This window comes from Propithecus coquereli, unplaced genomic scaffold (genome assembly GCF_000956105.1).
Source record: "Propithecus coquereli isolate 6110/MARCELLA unplaced genomic scaffold, Pcoq_1.0 Scaffold65, whole genome shotgun sequence".
NCBI classification, from domain to species: domain Eukaryota; kingdom Metazoa; phylum Chordata; class Mammalia; order Primates; family Indriidae; genus Propithecus; species Propithecus coquereli.
The window spans coordinates 2,473,784-2,495,036 of NW_012152507.1; the positions used below are offsets into that span (position 1 = coordinate 2,473,784).

At 39.8% G+C, this 21,253-nt stretch overlaps 1 protein-coding gene across 1 annotated transcript in view; it reads right to left on the bottom strand.

The window, feature by feature from the left end:
- NR3C2 (nuclear receptor subfamily 3, group C, member 2) overlaps window positions 1-21,253 on the bottom strand; it is a 402,236-nt gene that overhangs the window by 15,189 nt on the left and 365,794 nt on the right. Inside the window, exons 7-8 of the mRNA XM_012660035.1 lie at window positions 13,678-13,808; window positions 7,807-7,964 (exon numbers count right to left, since the gene is read on the bottom strand). Of these exons, the coding sequence (XP_012515489.1) occupies window positions 7,807-7,964; window positions 13,678-13,808 (289 nt within the window). The remainder of the gene's footprint in view (window positions 1-7,806; window positions 7,965-13,677; window positions 13,809-21,253) is intronic.

Genomic DNA, 21,253 nt, shown 5'->3' on the forward strand with positions numbered 1-21,253 from the left:
TGGTAGACTCATTGACCTAGACTGTATACCATGGTCAGAGTACTACTCAGCCACAAAAAGGAATGAAATAATGTCTTTTGCAGCAGCAACTTGGATAGAACTGGAGACCATTATCCTAAGTGAAGTATCTCAGGAATAAAAAACAGATACCACATGTTCTCCCTTGTAAGTGGGAGCTAAAGGAAAGATCTATATGGTCATAAAGATCAGTAATGGACACTGGAAACTAATAAAGGGAGAGGGTGGGAGGGGGTGAGGGATAAAAAGCTACCTATCGAGTACAAAGTACACCATTCTGGTGATGGGTACACTGAAAGCCCTGACTTTAGCAAGGTACAATTTATTCTCACAACAAAAAACACTTTTATCCCCTAAATTTTTTGAAATTAAAAAAAAATTTAAAAAAATAAAAAGAGATACTATAAACAGTTAATAATTGTTCCACTGGTTTCACCAACTAGACACAGAGAAAGATCTTCCATGTCAATTACTCATTTAATTTGAAATCTTCACTTATGAAGATTTCCTTTTCAAGAGGAGTTGGTTCTTTGCATAGTTTGGGTCCTCCCCTCTCCCCTGGGGCCTTGGAAGAACAGGCTTTGTTCACTTAGCTGACTCTGCAATAAACACCTCCTCCTTTATTTAGAGCCTTATTTAGTCATGGTCCTGTCAAAGAAGAAGGCAGTGTCACACTGTTAACAATTGTACTGAATAGTTGTTCAGCTCAGCAAGATAGAATGTGGCTTTGAATCCTCGATTTCTCTTACACACACACACACACACACACACACACACACACACACACGTGGTATTGCCAGCGCTGGGTACTAGTGCAGATACAAACCAAATACTCTCTTTCGTTGTCACCTGAGCAGCAGGAAGAGAGGGTGCACATTTGCTCAGTGTCTGCGACACAGTAGATGCCTAAGTACCTGTGCTACTCCATTCACTTCCCCCAGCTCCTATAAGATGGGTATTATTGACATTGTACAGGTGAAGAAACTTTAAATAAGTGCCAAGGTGACGGAAAGAAAGGGCGAGGTAGCACCACAGGCCACGCTCTTTCTGTTGTCTGTAGCTACGTTTTCGTGGCAGGCTCCTGTTTTGTCCTTAGAGATTTTTCTGCACAGAAACTTTTCTTGACTAGAAAGACGTAAAACAGAACCAAACGTGAAAGTGAGCCGGCTGCCCAAGTGGACGGTAGGATGAGCCACACTTGCAGCTTGTGTTCTTCAGCGTGCGGTAAGAAAGGCTTAAACTAGGTTTGTGTCTATCTCTAAGCCACCTATAGTGTGATCAGGATGGAAATTGCCACTACCACAGCCGGATGCTAACGCAGCCACTAATTACATGAGCAACGAGAATCTCAGAACAATTTGTTAATAGTCTTGGCTGCGTGCAGCAATCTCTCTTTTGTTGGTTATGATGTCACTGATACTTAACGCCCTTTCACCTAAGGAACGAAGTCTCCGCAGTGTGCACGTGTAGTATTTACTGCACCACCAGATCTCTGTTCCTCATAACACCCGCCGTGCCCTCTCGGACAAGGAAGTGTTGGCACCCAGGGCCTGGCTAGCAAAGGGCCACGTCAGCTGTCCAGCATTCAGTCCCTCTGGAGGCGCAGCAAGCGGCTGTTCAGCAGCAGCGTTCTCAGAGCCTCTCCTTCTGTCGTGCAGAGCATGGCGTCGCAGTGACACACCGATGCCTGCCCAGCCAAGGGGTAGGTTCTCGTCTGGGTTTAGCCATCGCAGGCAGGAACAAAAGCCTCCAACGCCAAGCCTGCTCCGCTTCTATGGTGAGGCAAGCTTAACATTTGGTTTTGGGAACTGCTAAATACGCAGGACATCGTAATACAAAACCAGGTTGACTGTGGTGAGATGTAACCCTGCGTCTCCCAGAAATGACACATTCCAGAACCTGCCAGGGAGGATCCAACCGAGAGCTGGAGAGCAGTGCAGCTGCTTCTAATGTTCCTGGATGCTGCTGGTTTTCTGGTCTCCAAAATGCGGCCCAGCCCAAACACGAGCAGCTGCTTGGTAGCCGGAAGTACTCCCTCATCATGATGGCGGTGTCGGGAGCATTGAACCGCGAGTCCAGGAGGCTCCAGTTGTCACCAGCTCCCTGGGAACCTTGAGAAGTCACTCTCTGGGCCTTTGTTTCTTCTGCCATTGAATAAGGATTCTCTGACAGCCCTGTGGAAGTCTCCCATGACCCCTGCCCAGCATAGCTGTCTCCTCTACCTTCTCTGCAAGGCTTGGTGCGCCAACTTGGAATAAATATCAGTGAGCCCACAACTCATGGTGTGCTCACCTCCCCAGAGTTCTTGGCACACCTGGAGCCCTGTGACCTCCAGGTGCTGCCTGGCTGCTCTGCCTTTGGGTCTCTTCCCCCTAGTACACTGCCTGGCACTTTCAGATACTCAAGTATCTGTTGAATGAGATGAGCATCATCCTTTATCACATTCCTAAGGACAGGCACTCTGTTTGCACTTGCACTGGACTCACATTCAGAAGAGACCTCCTTGGCCTGAGTAGTGAAACCAGAAAGCCGTCCAATCATGGCAGCCGCTCTGTCCGTGCACAGACTGACACAAAACCACCAATTCAGTTTTCCTGATATGTAATCATTCAAAGACTTGAATAGTTCTGTAGTTGTGTTGTTGGTTGGCAACAAAAGTGCACATAACAGATGCACGTCCTCCTGAAAAATATATTGCATAAAACCAAGCATTGTTGCCTTGTTGTCAACACTGGTAGACTCATTGACCTAGACTGTATACCATGGTGACTCATTAATCCTCTCTAACAATTGTGCCTCAATATCCTCTGATATTTTGTCAGTTTGTCTAGTTATGGTGCTAGCCGAAGAGGAACATGTGCCACCTTTTGAAGTGTAGCCTTTCCTAAAAGTTCATGGCAAATGTCCTCAGCAGCAGGCAGGATCAACTCTTCACCAACAGTAAAGGGCTTCTTAGCTTTAGCAATGTGGTAGCCACTAAGAATGATGCTTTCAGTGCAGACACATTTGATGAAGTGGTGGCCTTCAATAATTGCTTCTGTTTTTCGTGTTCATATTGTTTTCTTTTGAAAAACTCCAAAGGTTCATCTTTTAATGCAGGGTGCTTGGTCTCCATGCAGCAAAGCAGTTTTGAAGGTCTCATGACTTCATTGGATAGCTGGTCACCACATATCATACAAAGTGGGCTTGGAGAATGTGAATCACCTGTTGCAATGAACTTGTAATTTAAGTAGGACTCTGGGTATTTTCTTTTAAATGCAGCTTTCATTCTGTTGGCCGTCTCAGAGTCTTCTGCTGTCTCATCATTGGGGTTTTCCCCCTTTTAAAAGAAGCTCTCCAGTGATGTTTGTTTTTTACTCATTTTTGCTGGAGTTAACTTGTGACTGAGACAAGTGCACAGTGAGGGAAAGAGGCACGGATGGAAGTGGTAAATAAAATAACGTGTGGGCTACGCGTGGACTAAAATAAGTGTGGGATTCTGACTTAAAGCCTGCCACCAGATGCAGCTTAATTGTCACTTGCTACTCACTGATCGGGTTTTGATATGAGTCTGCAAGCAACTGATTTATTATGGTCTCTGTGCAGTCAAACCTCTCTGCTAATGATAATCTGTACTTGCAGCCGCTCCCCAGCGCTCGCATCACCGCCTCAGCTCCACGTCAGATCATCAGGCATTAGATTCTCATAAGAAGTGTGCAGCCTAGATCCCTCATATGCACAGTTTACAGTAGGGTTCACGCTCCTATGAGAATCTAATGCCCCGCTGATCTGACAGGAGGTAGAACTCAGGCGGTGATGTGAGTGATGGGGAGCAGCTGCAAATACAGATGAAGCTTTGCTCACTCACCCGCCGCTCACTTCCTGCTGTGTGCCCCGTTCCTAACAGGCCACAGACTGGTACCAGTCTGTGACCCTGGGGTTGGGGACCACAGCTATACGCTGTCCACAGCATAAACAGCCCTTGATCTCTAAGAATGAATAGAAGTTAGCAATAAATCCATCAGATATATACTTCTTTCACCCATAGGAAAGTAAACGCTACTCCTAGTAATAGCTAAAAAATTACTACTGTCAGTTCTCGCTAGTAAAATAAGGATTCTATATGCTTTACATATGACACCCAAACATTTACAATGCAAAAATACATCTACTCCTAGGAGCCTTAACCACAGCTGCTTTCTTTGAAATATTTTTTGAGGCAAGATTGATGTTCAGAAGGCTTATGATTCATTAAAGTTGCTGACCAATTTAAACACTTAACTGTCAACCTGTTCTTTCAGAGAATGTTCCCTTCACCCACCTTCGCACTGTTCTGCCAGCACATATGTGCACCATGTGGAAGAAATCCACGTGTGTCCTGAGAGCTGTGTACATGTGTCCTGAGAGCTGGCATACTATGCACGCTCTTTAAGCAGAACTTTGATCTACATTCAAAGGGTTCTTAATTGTGTGACCCTTAGAAACATATGCTCTCTTTTGCACAAGGTGAACCAGAACTAGGCTCTACGTCTAAAGCCAGCGTGTTGTATAGCTCTTTGTTCCCTTGAAGAAAATTCCGCAAATGTTGATTCATTAATTCACTCTAATGAAAAAGCTGTAGGCAGTCTCAAGTCTGAGTAAGTGTGAATGTTAGAAAGATCCCTCTAGACTTACAATGCATTTTTCAATGTTCTGTCTGGAATAAGAATATAAATAGGGCATTCGAGATGCTTCTGTTAGGCCACCTATAAGATCAAACATTTTTTGACACTTTAAAATAAAGGTTTGAGAATTAAAATGATTCCAGTGTTCCCAAAAAGTATATTCTTCTTCCAGCCACAGTGGTGTAAGATGAACTGAATTTACCCTTCCATTTGAAAAAACCAAAATGCTCAGGAAAAAAAAAAACAAAAACCCATGAAATAATGGGTTTCCAAGACAATGGATATCAATGAAAGACAGTGATGCTACAAGAAAACAGAGACAAGCTCTGTGACACTGGCTTTGTGACACAGGACTTCTCAGAACACTGAAAACATGAACCCTAAAAGAAAGCAGTCATCAACTGGATTTCATTAAAATTAAAAACTCCCACTCTTGAGAAGACACTGTTAAGAGAATGAAAAGATCAGCCACAAATACTTGCAAATCATATATCTGATAAAGGATTTATAGCTAGAATATATAAAGAACTCTCAAGATTCTACAATCAGAAAACGAGCAATCTAATTAAGAGAAAGGAGCAAAGGAACTGAACAGACACTTCACCCAAGATGACGTAAGGATGGTAAATGAGCACATGACAAGATGTGCACCTTCACTAATCACTAGGAAAATGGAAATTAAAATCACAATGAGATACTACTACGCAGCTTTTAAAATGGCTAAAACTAAGAAGACTAGCTGTGCCAAATGTCAGGAAGGATGTGGAGCAATCTGAACTCTCATACACTTCTTAAGGGAATATGAAGTTGTCCAGCCATTTTGTAAAACAGTTTGGCAGTTTTGTAAAAATGAAAATACACCTACTATATTAACCAGGCATTCCACTACAAGGTATTCATCCAAGAAAAAAGAAGGTAGATGTCTGTATAAAGACTAGCACTAATATGTAAATGTTCAGCACAGCTTTACTTGTAACAGCCCCCAAGCTAGAAACAACACAAATGCCCATCAAGTCGTGACTGCACAAATGAATTTTGGACTATCCACACAACGGGCTTCTACTCAGGAAAAAAAAAAAAAAAAAGCCCAGCAAACTACTGATAAATGCAATAGCATGGATGGAATTCAACATGTGAATTTCATAAGTGAAGGAAGCCAGATGAAAAAAGACTACATGCTGCATTATTCCATTTATATGGAACATGAGAAAATGCAAACTAATCTCCATTTACAGAAGGAAATATAGAGAGTCATTGGGGAACAGGAGGAAAGGTGAAAGGAAGGCAGGAGGAAACTCTCGGGGTGATAGATATGTTTGCTGTCTTGACTGTGGTGATAATTTCATAGGTGTATACATATGTCAAAACTTATCAAATTGTGCACTTTAAATTTGTTCAGTTTATTTATATCAATTATACCTCGATTAAAAAAAACAAAAAGACACTAATTTGCTCTTGGAAATTTTGTAGAAAAATCAGTATTTATGATATAGCCATTCAAAAACTATTCACTGAATTCCTATCTTGTGCCAAGCACTGTGTTGGCACAAAAACCAAACTAGTGGAGGAGGTTTTGACCCATGGACCACTAGGTATGGCCTCTTAAGTGTTTCCATTGTGCTGTGCCACTGAAGGTACACAGATGCTGGAAGGCAGTGGAAAAACCAGGCTTTAACTTCTTTTGTCAGTCTCATTACATGGAAATTGCTTCAAAATGTGTCATCTGTTATCACGTGTCGTGATGATAGTTACATCCTAATTTTGATACTGCTTTGTCCTACCTACTTGTACAAATAAGCGAATTTGAGAAAAAACCACAAACCCACTTCCTATTCTGTCCTAAAGACCTTTCGACAAAATTGACAGAAGAAAGTAAGTCTGCTATGTGATTTCATGCAGATGATTTGTGGTTTCAACATAAAATGAGTAGGAGAACTTTTGCTCCAGTTTCCTGCATTTCCTTTCACGTAAGTCACAGAGAGCATCATTTGCTGTGTTCCCCAAAGCCTTGCTTGCCATCAGCTCTTCTTTCTAATATTCTCTACTAAACCATGCTCTTTAAGCCACTGATAATTAACAAAAGCATTTATCACTGAATTCACCTTGCAGGAATTTGCCTCTTGTCATATGAAAAGCTTAGAGAAAGCAAAGGTCAATGATATGCACAAGGTCTCAGTGTAAAACACTGGCAAGTGACATTCTTTTATCAATCAACCCTATGCCATTAGCATCCCAGAGAGAGAACATTCCACTGGCATGAAGGGACTTCTAAAGGATGAACCATTACTTTAACAGTAACACTATTTTAACACTGGCCCTCAAGCTTGTCAACATTTTCATTAACAACAGAAAAATATTTTTAAAAAGAGTTTATTATTCGAGTCATATAGGCCAAACGAGGGCAATAAATTCTCCAAAAGCAAGCATGGAAACCTCACAAATATGAAGAACGAAATTAGCATGACTGTGTACAACATTCCGTGAGCCAGAACCGGAGAAGCTGCTTGCGCAGTGAAACAAGAAGCATATTTTAAATGCCACACAAAGCAAGTTATCCAAATCAATATTTTGTAGAAACTGCTAACAAACACCTCGACTACATCTATAATTGATTAAATGAGAAAAAAAGCTCAAAATCCACTTTCCGTATTTACCCAAGACAAGAAAGGTGACTCCTATGAAGAATAATGAATATAGAATTCAAAATCTGGCAAAGATTGAGACAATCCAAGTTGGCCCTGAACCACTAATAATGTTTTTTGAAAGATTGGGTTATTAGATTAACAGTTGTAGAAGATGGACACTATTTATGTAATGTTAAAGCAAACATTTTTATTAACCAAATATTTCCTAAATTGCAAGCAAAAATGTGAAACTCAATCTGACACCTGTAGCAAACCCGAGGGCCTTCCCTGGCCCAGGGCACAGAGCCATACCCTTTGCTTGTGAATGAGGTTTGTTCCAAAGGTTATTTGCAGAGAAATTTCCTTAATCAGTTTTTAACTCTTGCTGTCTCCCTCTGGATAATTCACCCTGATTCTTCCTAAAGCCCCGAAAACTCTCAGCTCTCTAGTTTTGTGTGGTCAATAGTTTTACGTGTGTGGTTGTCGATCCTTCACTTAATAGGAACCAGGGCTTTACTCACGTCATGCATGGAGTCCAGAAGCTTGGTCAGTTGGTAGAACCTCTGCCAGCTCTGCCCAGAATTGTTGGGACACTTAGTTACCATCTTCCTCAGTTCTTTGATGTAATTTGTCCTCATTTCTTCAAATGCAGCCTGGCTTTTGAGGCCGTCCTTTGGAACTGTGTTAAGGAATACAGACATGTAAATTCCCAGGATAGAAAACAACTTTAGCATCTTAGCAGTTAAGGTCACATGCTGATTTGGAGGTTAGGTACTGAATTTCCATTAATTGCAATTATGAATAAACATGGCAGTTACATATTGGCAAACACTTGTACACATGCATACACAAGAAAATAACTCCCATTTATTAGATGCGTATTACTATACATTTTGCATATACTAATTCACTTAATCTTGACACCAATATATTTCATAACCATTATATTATTCTCATCGTACAGATGAGGAAACTGGAGGTTGAGTCACTTGCCCAAGCACACAATAAATAAATGGCAGAGAAGGGGTAGTATGTTTCCAAAGCCTGCTTCACTGCCTGTGGCCTGTCATCCAAGTGTTTTACGAATCCTGACTTGCCAATACCTCAGAAGTAGGAAAATATACTGATTTTCCAGGACAACTGGAGACCCACAGACAAACTAAGCTCGGGCTAGAATTAGAAAGCAACATCTTCATAGTCAAGTTCAAGTATCAAAGACTCTCTGGGAAACTGGCAATCATCTAGCAAGGGGAGGATGCTGAATGCTCCAGGATCACATGACCACTGAGGTGCTGTCACGTGACCTGCCAGAACAGCCTCATGGTGAGTCTGTGCACTGGTTTGTGTTTGCAGTGGTGTGATACCAACTGTGGCTGTGCATGAAGGCAAAATTTTAAACTTTCAAAGAGAACGAACCATGTTCACATTTTTATCTTCAATGAGTAGAAAATTAAGGATTATGTTTTCTTCTTTTATGTAGCGACTACCTTTTATATTTAAACAAGAAAATTTTTCACTTAAACAGAATATTTTGTAATTCAGGACCTGGAAGCATATCAAATACTTCTGTGACCTGCTTTTCTCAGGACACAGGAAGATGCTTTAAGGATACACCCGAGTGTGCATTCCAGAGGTGGTGTCGGGCAGAGGTTAAGGGCCAGAGGTATCCCCTTTGAAAATCTACTTACGTGTTTGTTTTTCATTATGGCCAATAGTTATGTTTATGCTTTAACTCTGAAAACTAGAATCACCTAGAACTTTATTTTTAAGAGATAAAGACAATGAAAATTCATCTTGTGATTTATTAACGTTCTGAGTTTGAAAATGCTCTTACTTCACTTCTTAATTATACATATTTGTTAATTTCTCATAACTGGTATAAATAATAATTTACTTTGGTCATCAGCACTTTGGAGGGGCTAAGTATGTTTCTGGGTGTTATGTGCAACCCTGGGAGCCAGGCATAGCATTGTTTCCAAATAAACCCTGTTATCCTATAAAAAGATATGGATTATCTTGCAAATTAGCTTCTAATATTATGTTAATAATCTCCTTGAGTTTAATTGTTGAGGCTTTTGATTTGTGGTTTATGTTTTATTATTTTTTTTAATTCAGTCCCTGTAGGGACTGTCAAAAATTGCCAATGCCGACTATATTGCAAGTCGTCATGGCAGGATATTGGGAAAAGTTTTCAATTAGCAATAATCACACCTCGGATAAACCTCACTGGCTACAATATGATATTGCCACTGCACAAAGCTGATGTGCGGTTTATTTAAGTCTATTTTTGTGGAGGAATAAATAAATCCCTAATAGCAACTGCACAAATTCCTGAGGCTGCCACAATATTAGTTGTGGTTTTAAATATCTGACATTCACATTAAGAGTTAAATGCTATCCATTATGTAGCAAACAGTTTTTATCCCTTAAAATTCAAACCTAGTTTTAAAAGTATAAAAAAAGGATGATAATAACCAGGATGTTAATAGTAACACTATAGATCCATCTTCCACCAAAACTTTAACATTAAACTTAAAACTTTCTAAAAGAACCTGAAAATTTGCAAATAACATCTTATACTGCTCATCCAGATTAGCTTTTTTTTAAGTTATAAAATTGTATAAACATTTAGTTTTCCAATATAGATACTTATTTGGATGTCATCCTATACATGAAAAAACTAACTAGCAGTAGAATAGAGTGAATCAATTTCACTATTAAATTTCAATACTAATTGGTACATCTGCTAAGATCAACCCAATTCATAGGTCTGATAGTTGTGTTATCAAAAATTCTAAAGGTTATAACTTGTGTCAAGTATTATTACCTACATTTTATTGCTGTAACTGAAATATATCGTGCCAGTTTCCCACCCAGATTTTTCTAGAAGTTGAAACAAACCCACAAATAAAGAGGACTTAAGCAAAACCTTAAATTTTGGAGATCTGCCCAGAGTTTCTGAATTTCCTTATTAAATGGAGCAGGGCTGCTGGAAATCACCCAAAATCTATGGATTGGAGAGGAGCAAAGAGACTAGGGTGGAAGTTTGTCTGCTTTCCTCCGTAAGCATAAAGAACATGAGATTCTCTTGATGTCATCACTAAAAAACTTTATGGATCCACTGGACATCAGGTGTGCAATGTAATACTCTTAAATAAGATGAAACATTTTCATGCATTCTATTAGCAAAAGAAGCTAATCTGTGACAGCTTAGCTAAGAAACTAAAAGCCTGCAATTTCTATGATTCATAAAATTCTTTACCTATGTTTTCCTGCCTTTTTATTTTGCTTTTTCTGCATTTAAAAAAAAATCGGAATTGAAAGTACTGAGTTACCTGGAAGCTAATAAATTAATTCAGGTAGTTTCAAAATGATTTCAGAATCTATTATAGGCTGAAGAGTATGTAAAAGGTTGCAAGGATAAGACACCAATCAAGACTGAGTAGTCAGACTTTATAAAAAATTAGTATCACGAGCATTTTTAGAAAAAAATGTTTTCATTTAAATGCTATCATCCATCTAAATTTTTTTTTAATTTACATTTTTCTAACCAGTAATGGTTAATCACCTAGCTTGGAAGGGGAATGAAATCACTTTCACTGAATGTAAAGTTGATAGTTCTAAAGTTATACCCCAGAAAGGACAAATGAGGAACGTCAGCAACCTTGATGCGAGTGCGGCAGGGAGGTGACCCTGCAGAGGCGGGCTTGCAAACACAGAAGCTACAGGAGACCGGGCTGGGCGTAATTAGTGAGGAATGGTGGGGCCTGTGGCAAACTGGAGAGAACATGCCCTGCCCCGGGCAATCAAATTCAATGAAAATAAAATAAAACAAAAGGCCAAAAGCAACCCAAAAAACCTGTGCTGGCCAAACAAAACACAGCTGTGAACTTCTGGCCCCACCTCCCTACCAGGGCTGCCGGTGTGCCCCCTCCACCCACCACGGCATCTGTGATTCTACCTGCTGGACACTCTGCGCTCCCTGCTGCCATCCTGTGCCACCCGCCATCCTGGGAGAGCGGGAACAGCACTGGATGTGAAGTCCCAAGCCCTCGGTTTGAGTCCTAACTCATACAGGATACTGAACAGATCGCACTTAGGAACCTCCATTTTGTCAACTTTAGAACGGGGCTATCCATTTCCCAGGGTTATTTTAAGCATTAAATTAGATAATATTTGGAAAAACCCTTTGTAAATTGCAAGGTGCTAAGCGTACGTGAAGCAGGATGATTATGCCCCATTGCCACTGCATCCCCTCTTCCTGCTCCGGTCACTGCTTGATTCAGCCTCACTCTCCGCAGACACAGTCCTCCTCTGCTGGAAGGAACATCTCTTTCTTCTTCCCCATTCTGCCCTGACCACCCACCTTGGCTAGTGATGCCTCCAAATGACTCTCCTGAAGACCGCCCTTCTCCCACCTCTCTGATTCAGGCACCCAGGACGAGCACTGAGAATGGAATGGACACTCATTTTTGCTCCTAGGTCATGAGGGGGCAGCCTCTCCTCTAACACCCATGCCACCTGCCGTGGCATTCTTGCTGGCTCTTGGCATCCGGAGCATTTCTCAGTTCCTCAGTGGCCACAGCACTTGGCTCAGAGTTTTCCTCTCTATACCGTCTCCTGTCATTATTCTGGGTCTAGCCCTCATCTGGTGGGAGCTTCCTCAAATTCTTTACCCTCTGTTTGAAAATTTCTGTGCCGTTGTCTGAGGAACAAGTGCCCGACATCCTTGCCAAGGCTAACCTGTCCTCTCTCGTCTCCTCTGGCACCTTATGCCATCAACTTCTCTCCTCTGATACTTGGTTCCAGAAGCCTAGAAAAGTTCCCATCAATCTGCAAGTCCCTGGCATTCTGGCACCTGCCTGGTGACCAGTGGTCAACTCCAGTGGCCTTCTGTCAGTGTTCTCAACCTTCTCTGTGGAAGCCATGCCATTCATCAGTCACACCCCTTTTGCAAACCCTCAACCCCTGGCTTCCAATACCACACACTCTCCCAGTTTCTCTACCTCTCCGACAGTTCTGTCTCTGGACCTTCAGCCTCGGCCACCCTCCTTTCACATAGCTCAACTGGCTCTTTCCTCTTCTTTCTGTACCCCACTCACCATTGGAGTTTACGCTATGGTTTTCTATAAGGATGACTTCAGATTATATCTCAATGCCCAAACTTGTCTTCTGTGTTCCAGTCCCAAATCTTCCCCATCTTTTGGCCAGCTCTATGAGGATACAGAGTTGGCATCAATAAATCAACCCATTCAAAACAGAACTCATCTTACATGCCGCAAATTCTGCTCCAAGTCTCGACATTTACGTATTTCTATTAATGGCAGTGCTACTGTGCTGGTCATTTCTCTGTGCTCAAAACCTGTGTTGCTTCCGACCCGCAGCACTTTTGTTTCCCCTTGTGGGCAGGTGCCAAGGCCAAGTCTGCAATGCCTCGAGTCCACTTGCTCCTGACCATCAAGGTACCTGTCGTCATGATTTCAACAGCCTCCCAGCAGGTCTCTGTGCTTTCAGTCAGGCTAAGATCTGTATCTGTCTCTCTCCTTTCCTTCTCCCTCCCCTTAAATCCATTCCACTGCCAGATGCGTCCTCAAAGCCATAAAATACAGTTGTGACCGTGTCATCCCACCGCTCAAAAGCCTTCCATGTTGCACACCCCTGCCTACCTAATAAAGTCCAGACTTCTTCAATAGGCATTGAATATTCTGGTCCAATCTACATCCCAAACTTATTCCCCACATAACGATGTACCTTGAGAAATTAAATGAATACATCAATAAAATAAAAATTGAAAAATAAAAGGCACAAGCAGCCCTCCCCGCACCCCCAAACTACACACTACTGCCTAAACATGCTTTCCCACGTGCCCACACTCACACTGTTCCCTGACGGCGCTGCCACGGCACACCTCGTGTCCCATATACAGCCCTAGCAAAGCCCACCAAGGTCAGCTGCACCATGTTTCCCTCCCAGGTCCCCAGAACTGAGCCACCATGACATTCCTTACTCCTATCATAGTAAATAAGCAAATAATCACTTTCCGCATGTATTAAAGATGTCTTTGAACTTGTCTTATAGTATAGTAGAAGTTAGAGACTGTGCTTCATTAACCCTTGTGTTTGCTGAACTACCCAGTCCTACCATACAAATAACAGACAATTAATAAATATTTAGTGGTTATGCGTGGATGAAGGAATGAAGGGATATGCCCTTTCTATATGCCCCAAACTTCATTCTCTGCAAGTAACCTAGTTCCTCAAAGGCCAAGACCTTCCTCCCATTTCTTTTTTCTTTTTGGTACCAACCACTTGAACAGTATAAATAGGCTACTCTCCTACAGGGAAAGTGATCTGACAATGTAGGAAAAGGTGTCAGAGTGGACGTCAACTTACTTGTGCTTAGTAGCAGCAAAACTTTCATGATGGAGTATTCTTCAAAGGTGAGCTGCAGTCGAACGAACTGAAGGCTGATTTGGTGCATCCCCTGGCATAGTTCATACATGGCAGACTGATGCATCTTCTCTCTGCAGAGGAAAAGAAGAAAACGTCTGAGAATGCAAGATTCATTATCAAACCCAGACTGGCAGCCCGAGGCAGCTTAATACGCGATCTGAGTCAGAATTTTCCTTTTGGCTTCAACATGGAGCAGATGTGTGTTTTAAAGACAAGTTAGAGGCCTTTCCTAGTGATTGGCAAATTGCTTCTAGACCAGCACTGCTGGGTCATTTACTAGTACCCTGTAAGAATGTATCAGAAGTGCTGAAACCAATCTTTTCAAAATGTGCCATGATTTCATTTCATGTCAAGAGTAATGTGGTGTATGTTATAGTGAGATCATCTATAAAGCGAAGTTGCTGCTGTGATTTGGGGCCAAGCCTTGTTCCTTTTCGGCCACAGATATCAAGCACTTACTATTTGGAAAGGGCTGGACTAGATGGCTAGGAACATAGAAGAGCAATGGTCTATCTTATTTCCGCACAGGCCTTCCTTACAGAGGTCGTGGAACATGTTTGTTAACTATTTGCAACAATGGAATCTCTCAGATAAAGTGAGAACAAGATATGGGAGTTTGGCACAATATATACAAATGTTTCCACACACAACCAACCAGTCCTCTCCCCCCATCATCCAAATGTTTCCATAAAAATCCACATTATATAACAACAGAAGTCATTATTTTCTCTTTCCTTGAGAAACAAGGCATCACTTTGTTTTTTAGATGTTTTTCCTCAAAGTATTATAGTAAACCTTTTGGGAGGCCCTGGGGAACTACTGGTTTATAATGACCAGACTATAAAAAGTAAAAAAGAGACTATTAGTGAAAAATGGGACAGGACTTGACAAAGGCCAAAGAAACAGAAACAGAGGTCATGATGGCTGACCCATTTCTAAGGCGGACGCAGGAAAGCAACATCATGATACCTCTTCCAGGGTGCACTGCTGGGCTCCCCTGAAGTGGCAGAAATCTCTCGCATCTCAACTCCAAACGCCAGTTATGGGGAAGCCATAATGAAACACAGCGCACTTTTCTCTGCATTGTATGTCTTTTCTCTGCCACAATAAGCTAGAAGCCATTTTTAATTAAGGAAATATTTCAAGCACGCACACAAAATAATCGCTGGAGCCTATTGTTCTACCATCCGGAATTGACAACGTTAGCAAATGATAATATTTGTGCCATGTGTGCTTCAGCTTTTTAAAATTTCAACATGGCAGAGTTAAGGCCCACTCCGTCTCCTCCCAGGTCCCGTCCATCTCTTCCTCCCTTAAGAAGGGAACCACCCATTTTGGGTGATGATCATTTCTTCTCAGATGTGTGTATTTTGCCACACATGTATGTATCTATAAAAACAGCATACAGGACTGCTTTGTTTTATGTAAATTTGAAATTAGATATGCACATCCTTCTGCAAACTTATTTTTATGCAACGTGTAAATCTGAGCTGTGTCTATTTTTTACAGGTAACACTAAATTAATTCATTTTAACTGCTTCAAGCTTCATTTGTTTGAATATATCAGAATTTACTTATCTGTTCCACTACTTATGGACATTTGGGTGGTTTCCTCCTTATTGCGATTGCAAATGACGACCAAGGAACACCCTTGTGCGTTTCTATACGATGCAGAATAGAAACAGACCTGCGGAGTCATAGATTTGTGCACGACCTCTGCTTCCACTCCCGCCAGCAGGGCTTGAGACTGCCCTTCCTCCAAGTCCCCACCAGTGCTTGCCATTATCCGATTTAAATTTTCTTCCATCTGATGAGGGTTGAAGGGGAGGCGCATCATTGCTTTTATTCTCATTTCCATCATCACCAGTAGGCTCAACACTTTTTCCAAATGTTGACCATTTGGGTTTCTTCTTTGGTGATTTTTCCTTCTGTCACTACGTAGCACTGTTTTTATTCATTTTTTTTTTTGTCTAAAAATTTTGTCTAATCTTAACATTGTTCTTTTCTCTTTCTGTCTCTTTTTCTTGCTCTCTTTCGAACTTTACTGGCATCACCCCCTCTTTCTTTTAATCCCTTAGTTTCAAACTTCCCACATAATTATATCTCACACATGTATTTTATAAACAGCAAAACGCTAGGTTAAAAAAATCTGAGAATCTCTGTATTTTAACAGCTCAGTTTAATCTGTTTTCATTTACCCTGATTACTCATATATTTGGATTTTCCCTACCATTTTAACTTTCTTTCCTTCCTCTTTCCTTTCTTTGTACTTTCCTTCTTTTTACTGGATTGATGCAGCTTTTTAACTGCCCTCCTCCCCTTACTGGATTTACAAGGTATACATTATATTTTTATACTTTAAATACTAATTCTTAAGTTATGGACTTGCATTCTTAGAGATCTAAAGTTAATTAATAGCTTTCCCATGAGAAACAGAAAATATTCATAATCCTTTATCTTTAGTCTGCTCTTCCCATCTTCCCTGTTACTGTTCTTTAGTATTTAAAATTCAATTTTTTCAAAACAGTTTGTCTGTCTCGTACATACACACTCCACGTCTGTTTAGATTTACCCATGTGTTTCTCTGACCACCATCAGATCTTGCACTTCACTCCTCTGAATTCAATTTTTTATTTATTTAAGAATATTTTTTTAGTAATTCTTTTAATGGTCAGTTGCTAAATGTGCAAGTCTTCTGGTCTCATTTTGTCTGAAAATGTCTTTATTTCACCTTCATTCTTGAATGGTAGGTTAAAAAGGTATAGATTTCTAGCTTGGCAGGTAATTTCCTTCGGTACTTTGAAGATAGTATTCCACTATACCTGGGCCTTACGTGTGGCTTTTGGGGAATTTCCTATTAGTCTAATTGTCGGTCTCCCATAGGTAACCTGTATTTTCTCTCTGGTAACTTTAAACTTTTTTCTCTATTTATTTAATGCCTGTAGTTTCATTATGATGTACCTAGGTGCAGACTGATTTTTATTTCTCCTGTTCAGAACTCAATGTCCTTATTCAATTTGAAGATGTAAGTATTCCTTCAGTTCTAAAATGTTTTTAGCCATTGTTTCTTCAAATATCACCCCTATTCCATTCCTGTTATTTTTCCTTTTTGAACTCCTATTAAGCAATGTGTTGGACCTTCTCATTGTGTCTTCCACATTAATCTCCCTTTCCTATTTTCTTTTTATCTGTCTGTACTGCATTCCAGGTGATTTTCTCAGATCTATTTTCCAATTAAATACTTTTTTCTTTGGCTGTGTCTAATAAACTGTTTATTATCCACAGTGTTTTAATTTTAAGGGCAATATTTTTCATGTTGAGCTTAGAAATGCTCTGTTGTTTTTCAAATACTTCTGCTGTTTTCCACAGATTTCATCCTTTATGGTTATTATATCACTTCACGTCTCTATATATTTTAAACATGTTTATTTTATAGTTTCTTTCAGTTTTTTTTATTCAATATTTTTGGGATGCCAATGTGCATGTCCAACATGTATTGTTTTGGCATGCATTGTCTTCTGGGCAAATCCCATGGGTACTGGCTTGTGGAAGGGGCTATGGAGATAGTTTTAGCATGTATAACTGTCACAGGTGTAAGCATTTCACTTGTTCTAGAGCAGATTTTATGCTCGTTTCTCAGGTTAAATGTTTTTTTTGCAAGACTTATACAGTCTAAATTTAGACTCCACATTTGATGTGGCGCAGGTTTGCGTCTCTTATTTCTTTCAGTTTCCTTGCCATACTGGCTAGATGGTTGAGTTTTACTGTCCTTGTTAACAGATAGTGAAATCTTTGCAGAGCTGTGGATTTATGCAGAATGATCTACTGGCAATTTACAAAAAGTAAGATTATCAAGTGGCCAGAAAATTAGATATGGCATTTGTGAAGTTTTCAAAACATGTCCAGAAAAAGAGAGAGATAAAGATTTAGATTGCAACATGAGGTAAAGTGGATACCCAAGGAACGTAACACAACATGAGGCTGGGTACAGTGGCTCACGCCTGTAATCCTAGCACTCTGGGAGGTCGAAGTGGGAGGATCACTTGAGCTCAGGAGTTCTGAGATCTTGTCTCTACCAAAAACAGAAAAAATTAGCCAGGTGTTGTGGTACAGGCCTGTAGTCCCAGCTACTCGGGAGGCTGAGGCAAGAGGATTGCTTGAGCCTAGGAGTTTGAGGTTGCAGTGAGCTATGATGATGCCACTGTACTGTATCCCAGGTGACAGAGTGAGACTCTGTCTCCAAAAAAAATAAAAAATAACACAATATGCATTTGACACTCTGCAGTTTTAAAAGTGCTCTCATATACATTTGTTTCCTTAAGCTAGCATCATTGACTTTGCCACAGCAGGGCCTAGAGATGCACGGCCCATCAGCCCTTCAGCGTGCTGGCCTTGTGATCCTATAACTGTGTAGCTTCTGAGACTCAGGCTTATCATATGTAAAATTACAATACTAACAATAATTTCAATCTTTCAAGGATGTACGAACCAATTACATGAAAGTTCTTGAATTTATACTAAAAAAGACTCAAACCTAAGGCATGAAACTATAAGAATTATAGGAGAAGAAGTTAGAAAAACTCTTACATATCAACCTAGGCAAAGAACTTATGAAGACAACCCCAAAAGCAATCACAGCAATAACAAAATTAAATAAATGGGACATGATTAAATTAGAGAGCTTTTGCAAAGCCAAGGAAACATCAATAGAGCGAACAGACAACCTACAGAATGGGAGGAAAGATTTGCATGCTATACATCTGATAAAGGGCTGATAACCACAATCTACAAAGAACTCAACCAAATCAGCAAGAAAACATCAAACAACCCCATTAAAAAGTGGGCAAAAGACATGAACAGAAGCTTCTCAAAAGAAGATAAACTAATGGCTAATGAACATATGAAAAAATGCTCAACATCATTAATCGTCAGGGAAATGCAAATCAAAACCACAATGAGATATCACCTAACTCCAGTGAGAATGGCTTTTATCAAAAAGTCCCAAAACAACAGATGGTGGCATGGATGCAGAGAGAAAGGAACATTTACACATGGTGGGACTGCAAACTAATACGGCCTCCATGGAAAGTAGTATGGAGATACCTCGAAGAACTAAAAGTAGATCTACCATTTGATACAGCACTCCCACTACTGGGTATTTACCCAAAGGAAAAAAAGACATTATATAAGAAAGACACTTGCACTCAAATGTTCATAAGCAGCACAATTCACAATTGCAAGATGTGGAAACAACCCAAGTGTCCATCAATACATGAGTGGATTAATAAAATGTGGTGTATGTATACCATTGAGTATTACCCAGCCACAAAAAATGGTGAACTAATAACTTTTCTAACAACCTGGATGGAACTGGAGACCATCCTTTTAAGTGAAGTATCACAAGAACAGAAAAACAAACACCACATGTACTCCCTAAATTGGACTAATAGATCAACACTTGTACAAATATGGAAGTAAAATTCAACAGAAATCAAGCAGGTGGGAGGGGGAGGTGGGGATGGGTAAATTCACACCTAACGGGTACAATACACACTATCTGGGTGATGGACACACTTATATTTTTGACTCAAACTGTATAAAAGCAATTCATATAACCAAAACGTTTGTACTCCTGCAATATTCTGAAATTAAAAAAAGAAATGCTTCTCAAGAGACCAATGATCACTTTGGTTGAAACAAACCAAGAAAAAATCAAACTCTTAAAATGACTTTTCAGGAAAACAATATAATATTATTATTATTTTATTATTTCTATATATAGGATTGTAAATCTAGGAAAAAACCAGAGGTAATGCAGATTTTCAGAAGGTGAAAGTGACTTGCCTAGAGTAGAACATGAGACTAAATACCTCCATGTCAAAGTGTTTCTGTTACCAGATGTGTTAACAAAACATCCACACACAGATTAAAGGTCAAAGAGAGACCTCAGATTCTACTTGAAAACAGATTAGAATGTTAATGTGTGACAACATACCCAAAGAAAGGATTTCTTGCCACTTCAGTATGAATAGCGTCTCTTTTTAACTCTTTTATGAGCTGTTACTTAAATAACCTCCCAGTCTTCATGGCTACCATGTATGGATTACCTACCATACACCACAGCTAAATTTCTTCTTGCTAATTCGCACAACGCCCTGTGAGGCATTATCTTCACGTTCATGACGAGGAATTTTAGGTACATGATGAAGCCAGGAAGCAAACCCAGCTGTTTTACTTCGAAACCCATGCCTTTTCCTCTCTCCATGCTGCTGGCCCGAGTAATAGTTTTTAGCTCTTTTTTCCAGAGTCATGCAACTATAAAGAGATATTCAGTGCCTCATATGTTTTGTTATTACAGTCACTCATTTGTTTATCCTTTGCTCCCCATCACGTGGTAAGATTTTGTTTTTGAATTCCACTGCTGTTTCTACTGCATGAAATTGAGTTCTCTAAATGAAGAGTACTGAGTACTCAATATAGATTGAAATTTCAAGAAAATAGGCCATCTTGAAAATACATTCTACATCCCATCATTTTTGCATAATTAGATTAACTATACAGAAATGTACATCCGAAGAAGTTGAAATAAGGGCAATCTTTTGGGCATGCTACTGGTATTAATTTAGTAATATTACTTCACAGAAATACTCTTTATTACATGCTTTTATTCATTTTATAATTTTACCTCATTTTGAATAGAATAATGTAAAAATATACTGACTACTTTGGGAAAGAAAAGCAAGTTTATATAATGCTTCTATAAAACAAAAGTAAATGCATGACCGAAAGTCACCCTTGATCAGTGGACTAATATAAAGACGGTAAGAGTTTATTGAGGTAGGAAACATCCCTGTATTAAAGTGAACATCAGATCTGAATAAATGACAGGTGCTAGCCTCTACTTCTGAACCATGGGCACTAATGTTTTTGCACATATCATCCATATCTAAATATCTCATTTGTAGGAAAAGCATAAACTCTACTTTTGGATAAATATATACAACAGCCAAAGTGGGCCTAGAGACTCAATTCCAATTCTAAGGAGCTTGGGTTAAAATCGATGAAAACAACAGTTCCAAAATATTTTTAAAGAAACATTTTAATTGTTTCATAAACTTGAAATTTTGTCAAACTAGGAAACCAATTTTATTTGTAGCTATAACTTCATCTGGTCTTCTCTTAGAACATCCATTATATTAAACTAAAATCATATGATCATTTGGAAATAGTTTTAAAATATTAAATTAAAATCATCTAACTTCTCCAAATCTGTTTCACTTGGAACAAAAGTGAATAATCAGGAGTTAGAAAATATTTTTTCCTTATTTTTGAGAGAATTTTGGATTAGAAATAGGGTTTAATTCACAAATAATAGTGGGAATTAGAAAAAGCCCCATTAAAATGAGAGTGGGTAGGGCATTCACAATTTAAATTACCTGGATGCTGGCTAATTAAATTACTTAGTACCTAAACATTCTGAACAACTTTTTTACCTACAAGACCCATGCTATCTGCT